At 58.1% G+C, this 7,309-nt stretch overlaps 1 protein-coding gene across 1 annotated transcript; it reads right to left on the reverse strand.

Annotated features, from left to right (window-relative positions):
* Positions 1-2,484: 2,484 nt before the first annotated feature.
* LOC147600403 (coiled-coil domain-containing protein 81-like) lies at positions 2,485-6,168 on the reverse strand. The gene is made up of 8 exons (XM_086751298.1): positions 5,877-6,168; positions 5,598-5,659; positions 5,010-5,163; positions 4,547-4,803; positions 4,257-4,342; positions 3,945-4,069; positions 3,320-3,428; positions 2,485-2,932 (listed from the first exon to the last, which is right to left on the reverse strand). Exons 1-8 carry the CDS (start codon positions 6,166-6,168, stop codon positions 2,485-2,487), a joined length of 1,533 nt encoding a protein of 510 aa, XP_086607424.1.
* Between the last annotated feature and the right edge of the window lie 1,141 nt (positions 6,169-7,309).

A 7,309-nucleotide genomic window follows, 5' to 3' on the forward strand; every position in this document is an offset into this window, starting at 1 on the left:
GGACAGGGTGACACTCCAGACTCCCCAGCGAGACGCAGCTCATCCCAGCACCGAGCTCCCAAATCTGCGTAGATCTCTCCACTTTGGCACCTCACCAGGATGTTCAAATTCCCAGCCTGGCCCCTGGGGATCTCTTGCAAAGCGGTGCAGAAAGGTGCGCCCCTGCAAAGTGCCCTCCAGCTTTGCAGACGCTCCTCACTCACTGGCGCTGTTCTCCTCAGGAGCAACCTTTGCTGAAGGTCAGGGCTTGAATCTTTAGGGTGACGTCAGGGTGGGCCCTTCCCCCGCATGCTGAGGGGAGCCTAAGCAGAAGCTTCCCCTAAGGACACTTTGGTTCCCGAGTCGAACAGGATGGATTTGGGCAAGGAGGAAAATGCCAGGTCACGGGAGGCCGCACGAGCGCCATAGTGCTGGGACTGGAGACGGAGCTCCTGTGGCTGCGGGTGGCCCACGGGATGGCCAAACGGCAGAGCTACTTGGAGGATTTCCTAAGCAGAGGTGTAAATGGGACATAAATTGGATACTCTGGGAGGGAAATAGGGTAGTAGAGAGCCCTGGCTCTACCCCAGGAGGAAGGAGAAAGTCCAGCGCAGCGGAGCTGGGCTCAGCCTTGCGCTCTTTCCTTCCCCGCTCCCTGACGGCCCTGGGTGAAAGCTCAGGTGGCCTCCACTGCCCCTGCACGGAGCTGCCCTCCGTGCCTCCCCAGCCGCACTTGCATCCTCTCCTGTCCACTGCGGGGACATCCAGTTCTTCACAACATTGCTCCAGGTGCCCACTTGCCCTCTTGTCGTGGTTTTGTTAGTGAGGGGGGCCTAAGGTGGTAGCTTCTGTAGGAAACTGCTAGAAGTCGCTGCCCTTTGTTCAGGGGACTTGGCAAGGCCTAGGGCGGACCTGCTGCTGGCCAAGGCCGAGCCGATTGGTAGCAGAATGTTCCATGATAACGCCTCTGCAATAACGTATTTAAGAAGGGGAAAACAGAAAAAAAAAAAAAAGAGAAGAGACGATGTGAAGAAGCTGAGCGGGGACAGAGGCGCAGAGGGGGAGGCACAGGCCTCATGGGCCTTGCAGGCCTCACCCTCTGGCCTCTCGCCAGGCAGCCGACTGGGCCCGACTCGGTCCAGCCCGGCTGCAAGAAGTGGAGAGGAGAGGAGAAATGAATAAGATGTAAAAAAAGATCCTGAGAGACATCTACCAGCCTGTTGTGAGGAACGGCTGCAGGTGCCAAGGTCAGTTCAGAAGGAGGGGGAGGAGTAATGCAGCTCCTGGCCAAGATTCCCCTGCAGCCTGTGGTGACGACCATGGTGGAGCAGGTTGTCCCCCTGCAGCCCATGGAGGCCCACGGAGGAGCAGAGATCCACTTGGAGCCCGTGAAGGACCCCGTACCGGGGGAGGTGGATGCCTGAAGGCAGCTGTGGCCCGTGGAGGGCCCGCTGGGACAGCTGTTCTAGAGGGACTGCACCCGTGGAAGAGATGACCCACGCCGGAGCAGTTCCACGAAGGACTGTGGCCCGTGGGAGGGACCCCACGATGGAGCAGGGGAGGAATGCGAGGAGTTCTTCCCCCAACCATGAAGCAGCGGCGTGAAACAACATGTGATGAACTGACCGCAACCCCCATTCCCTCTTCCCCCCTGTGCCGCTTGGGAGGGGAAGGTAGTAGAGATAACATGTTAAGCCCGGGAAGAGGGAGGGGTGGAGGGAGGTTATCTTGTTCTCTGTCTCATTCTCCTGCTGTTTGTAGTAATAAATGAATAGTTTTCCCCAAGTCGAGTCTGTTTTGCCCGTGACGGTAACTTTAAGGATTTCTCCCTGTCCTTATCTCAAACCTCGAGCCGTTTTTCCTTATATTTTCTCTCCCCGTTCTCTCGGAGGGTGGGGGGAGTGAGAGAGAGACTGCGTAGTCTGGTCCTGATCGGGGCTGAACTACGACACCTCTCTTGCCCCAGAACGCAGGTTCCTTTCCGTAGCACCCACGCAAAAGGTCCTGAGGGAAGGGCCCTCCGATGGCCCCGCTTGCAGGACCCTGCTGGGCTGATCCTAGAGCCATGGCCAGCTGCAAACCCTCCTGCCCCGTTCTGGTGAAGGACCATTCCGAACAGCTGGAGTCAGAACACTTCTGCAACTTCTCTTCCGTGGTTTTATTCCTCTCTTTCCCGAGCTCCTTGTGTCCCGAAGACAGAGGACTTGCTGCAAAAGCAGAGAGACTTCTAAAACAATGCTGCCGGTTTGGGGAGCTCTTTGCGCGCACGCGGGCCCTCTGGATGGGTTCAGGTCAGGACGCTGATGGGAGGGCAGCCGTTTCTCTCCCTCTGTTTACCCCTTCTCTGCAGCCTCTCCAGCAGCAGCCCTTTGCTCCCAGCTGTGCCAGCCCCACCCCAAAAGCCTTTCTCCTCCTTAGCACCCAGGAATGACACCGGTGCCAATCACGTACCTGGTTTGCCACCCCAGGGGGGGCTCCCTCTGCTCCGGGCACCCCAAGCCCTCGTCACTCCAGCCAGGGCCGTGGCATCCTGGACCTGGTCTTCAGTGGGGGGCACTGTGTAGACCTGGACCCCTCGTACACTGGTGGCATGAAAATTGGGGGCTCAAATCTGTATCCCGCTAATATGGTCTTCTGCGGCTCTTTCAGCACGGACCAGAACCTCTCAGGCCTTGATATTGGTAATTGTGCGGTCTCAGGTCTTGGTGGCTGTGCAGTGAAGAACTTGTAGGTGGGCTGCTCAGGCACCCTGGCCTCAGAGCTCGCTGACAGTAATTTGCTTCCAACAGGAACTTTCTTTTCGCCTTCTCCTCCTCCTCTGCACTTCCGAGGTTTCGCTGTCTGTGCTTGGCTCAGCTTTGATGCTTGGCCTTTGGGCACGGGTTTGCCCTTGGGTTGGCCGGTCATGGGCTGTTCTTTTCCAGAGGAGGCCCCTGAGATCGCTGGTAGGCGCCTGAAAGGACACAGTGGGAGGGGTCTGTGTGAGGACGCGGTGTGTTTGGGGCCGCATCGTTCCCTCATGAGCCAGGTGCCTGATGGCGCAGCACCAGCAGCTCAGTCGATGGCTGTGCTCAGCTCCAGCGAGGAAAGCCCCTGAGACGGGACCCTCGACTGGCACACGGCTGCCCCCATGCGCAGCTCAGGAGGCCACGCTGGGGCTCTCCCGAAGGGAAGGAGGGGAACCAGCCCTGTGAAAGGGAGGGCTCCCGGCAGCCCCATCCCGCCCCTCTGGACTCTGTAGGGCAGCGATGAGTGGCGAGTGTTCGGGGCTGGGGAGTGGGCTCTTGCTGGGTCAGGAAACGACTCCATGGAGACGTCAGCCCTGAACCTCCAGACTCACCTGACCCGAGGGTTCTTCCTCCCCCCCACCGCCTCCTCGTCCCTGAGCTGCTTGCGTTCATTACCAGTCGAGCTGGCAGGGGCAGGCAAGGGCAGTTCAGGAAATCCCACTGGAACCAGGAAGGAGAGACCTCGTCAGGAGAGCATGGCTGTGACGCTGCTGACCCCTGTGACACACAGGGGTGCTCAGGCCTCTTCCCAAAACCTCCGAGAGGGCTGATCTGCCCCCTCGCAGCCACCACCTCCCAAAACCTGGCACCTTCCCCAACAGCGGTGCTTGTCGGGCTCTTCTGCAGACGCATTAACGGTGCCAGATGTGGCAGGAGGAGTTGAATAATGCCAGGGAGGTGACAGAGTCTCCTTTGGAGATGTAATTCCCCGAGTGAGGAAAGGTCCTTGGATGCCCACCCTCCTGCTGTACTCGGGGCTGGGCGTCCTGGGCACATCCCACCCCAGGGCTGGGTTCTTGTGAAGCCAGCAAGTCTTTAGGAGAAAAGACTGCGCCGAGCTCTGCATGAAGCTTTGACGCAAGTCACATTTTGTGACGGTCATTGCCTGCGAGTTTTCCCATCAGATGGCAGAAGAAGGTTGCCCAAGCTAGGGAAAGGACTCGGGAGCGGCTTTACCTTCTTTGCCCCGTGTGACAGGTCGCAAACCCTTTTCCTCCTTGCACTTGTCCTCACTAGGAGCATTTTTCAAGGCCTTCAGGGAATCCCTGGGCGGTGATTTGGCCACCACCTCCAGTTCAAACCTGGAGACAAAAGACGACACCAGCATGGCCACGGCACCACTGGCCCTTGCCACTTGCCATGGTCTCCTGCTCACAGGCAGAGCCTGGCACTGTTGTACAGACCGTTGTTTTCCTAAGTCAGCCACGCCCCATCCCCTGCCCTGTCCTGTTCGTGCGTGCCAGAGGCCAAAGCTGCCGATGGACTCACTCGGGAAGGACGATGACGCGACCAGTGAAGGTCAGGGAAGCAATGGGTACCATGGGCGACACCACCACATCCAGCAGCTGGGGAACCTGCAGTGCGGGAACATGGAGATGGCAGGACATCCTCAACGTGGGCAAGGTACTCAGTCGTGGAGGAGTTGAGGGCAGCAAGAGCTGCTGGAACCGTGCTCTCTCCTGGCCTGAGCATGGGCCGTGTCCTTTCAGGCCGCACGCAAGCAGTGCTGGGGAACCGCTGTGGGTCTCCCAAAGCGGTGGTGGAAGCCAAAGGCTCACCTTGAATGTAGCCTCTTCCTGGATCCTCTTCCCAGATAGCCTCTCCAGGAAGTCATAGTAGAATCTCATTTGCACCCTCTTGCCTTCAATGAGGAGCACCCCCACATCCCTGAGGACAAGGGCGATGTTCTCCCCCTTCCCCAGGCAGAGAGACAAGAGGGAGGTGGTGCCTAGGATGCAATCCATCACTTTTTGTCGGGACACAGAGGCATCCTTGGTCACCTTGGCATATTTCAGAGGCTCCAGCTCCTTCTTGCCTGGAAAATCACACGAGAGGGACAGAGATGATCACCTCGTGGCCCTTCCACATGCCTTTCTCAAGGGCTGCTTTTTGCAGTCGTGGCCCAGAAAGGCGCCGTTACTGGGCCTGCTCCACAGAGGGGCAGTTTGCTCTTAGAAGGGGATGTGTTCCCCCCCTTCACCCCAACAGCGCAGTGCGCCAGTGTTTAATCCATTGTCTTACCAGGCACGTCGTCTTTATTGTCCATGAGATTGTGGACTTCACCAAGGCACCTGGCGAGGCGAAACACAGGCCTCCACAGAATCCCAATTCCATTCCCAACCTGGGTCTGTGTTGGGACCACATCGAAGGAGCCAAGGGTTGGAATTCGGACCCCCTGTGAGTGGAAGAGAAGGGAAGGGCCCAAGGGTGAGGACTTGCTGAAGGGAAGAGTTGGGGGTGACCCTGACCAGAGATGGGGCTTTGGACCCGCCCCTGACCACTCCTGCTGTTCAGAGGCGTAAGCCAGGGCAGTGGGGAGAGCTTTAAGGAGGAGATGCCAAGTCCTCTCCCTCAGCCTTTCTCTTTACAAGAGCAGTGCTGGAGTCAGGGCAGAGGCAGCCCGAGAGCATCCAGGGCTCTCCCTGCGGTACAATCCCACCTGCCACAGCCATGGCGCATCGCACAAGCCCTGTGTGTCGGTTGATGGGGATTGTTGGGGTGGGTTTCCTGCTCTCTGAGGAGGGGACGAGTAACCGCAGGCCATGCCCCATGGCCATGGGGACTCCCGACTTCTCTGGCTGGACTAGGAGGATGCAGGTGTCACCTCACCTTGTGCAGCAGAAGCTGATTCTGGACATAGCCAGCCACCGCGTCCCAGACGGCTGTTAGCTCTGGAAAGCAAAGGAAAACCAGGTCACGCTCTGTATCTGCTGGCTCTCAGCCCTTCAGCATCCTCTGATCTGTGTGCATTGGCAGATGTAAAGTGTCACTGCTGTCCCCAGCCCCAGATGGAGACGCCCTGGAGATGGCTGTGGTGTGGTCTGGCTCGCTCAGCGCTGCCGCTGTTGGTCACGGCAACCCTCCTGTGGTGGCTGTGGATGCCTGTACCTTTGTCGGTGATGCTGGGCATCTGGAAGCTGTGCTCCATCCCATCCCAGAAGTCTGTCCTGATCCGCCTTACGCTGGCGAGTTGCTCCTTAGTGGCAACAGCCATGTGGGAGCTCAACCCTGCGTTCATCATCCAGACGCTCCTCCAGGATGCAGGACCCACCGCCCCGTGTCCGCTCTCGTACCCCGGCACGGCCGTCTCACAGACCCACTGTGACACTACAGTGACGTGGCCACTGCTGACTCTGCTGCCCACTGTGACACAGCAGTGACCTGCTGCCCACTGTGACATGGCCACAAGTGACCTGCTGCCTGCTCTGACACCCGTCCCCTTCTGCCTGCCATGACGTTGCCACCACTGTAACTGTTCCCTCAGCTCCTGCTCAGGGTTTGGCTGGACACGCAGCTTCTGCTGAGGCCTGGCGTGTGCTGGGAGCCTGGCCGCCAGGTCAAAGCGTGGCTAAGACATTCGCAGAGCACGATGGACAGGACAGGATGACGGCCGTTCTGCAGCCCTTACAACCTGCAGCTCGCTGTCTCCTGCAGCCCTCCTCTCCTGTGTTTGTGCACAGGAACCGTCCGGCAGTTTCTTCAATGCGCACTGCCTTACGGAAATGGTACAGACCAAACTTCCGAGCTGGGTGTCACACTCCGATTTCGGATGAGAGGAAGGCCCTCTTGCGTTCTAGCTGACCTCAGGGGCGGCTGGACCAATTTCTCACTGCAGATTTACACACCGGAGTGAGGTTTTGCTCGTTTTCTTGGGAACAGAATTAAGGCTCAAAAGGGAGTCAATTGCCAGGCAACTTTATTTGCCCGACAGCAAGTTCGCAAATGCCAAAGAAAGAGAGAAAGAAAGGGAAAAAAGAGGGGAAAAACCCCGTTAGGTTGCAATAGCTGCCACCACGGAGCTGCGGTGTCCCAACAGTCCAGTTCACTTGGCGGGGGAACATTGCATCCAATGTTGGTTGTTTCAGTTTCTTTATTGGGTCGTCTCATTGCACATCCATTGTCCTTCCGAGAATCACGCTGCATATTCCGAGAGCCGGTTTGCTTGACTGCGTCCCTCGCTCGGCGGTGGTGTGCGTGCCCAATACCGACTCTGGGCCCCTCGGTTGTTTCTGGCCTTGGGTCTGGGCGCATGCGTGTGGGAGGGTAAGGCTAAAGTTCTCGGAATCGGCTCTGTCATACTCAGGCTCGCAAGAGAACAGGAAGCCTCCAGTCCTGTGGTTTGACTGCTGCTCTGCTGTTGTGACGGGGATGGCAGGTGTGGTTTGATGTTCCGACAGCGGTGAGACAAACATCCCACGCAGTCTCTTACACCACCCCGGGGCTCAACATTGTTGCCTCAGGGACGGGGTTCCGTGGTGGCGTGAATGACAGAGGAAAGGCGAGAAAGAAAGGAAGAGCAAAAAGAGAAAAAAAAACATATC

Source organism: Chlamydotis macqueenii, chromosome 6, assembly GCF_036417535.1.
Source record: "Chlamydotis macqueenii isolate bChlMac1 chromosome 6, bChlMac1.mat, whole genome shotgun sequence".
NCBI lineage: Eukaryota > Metazoa > Chordata > Aves > Otidiformes > Otididae > Chlamydotis > Chlamydotis macqueenii.

Excerpts from the sequence above, each read along its gene's own strand:
- LOC147600403 (XM_086751298.1), bottom strand. The coding sequence starts at position 6,168 with ATGTCACAGTGGGCAGCAGGTCACTGCTGTGTCACAGTGGGCAGCAGA. Across the intron at positions 3,429-3,944 it reads TGTCACACGGGGCAAAGAAG|TGGGATTTCCTGAACTGCCC; the intron begins GTAAAGCCGCTC and ends TCCTGGTTCCAG. Across the intron at positions 2,933-3,319 it reads AGGAAGAACCCTCGGGTCAG|GCGCCTACCAGCGATCTCAG; the intron begins GTGAGTCTGGAG and ends GTGTCCTTTCAG.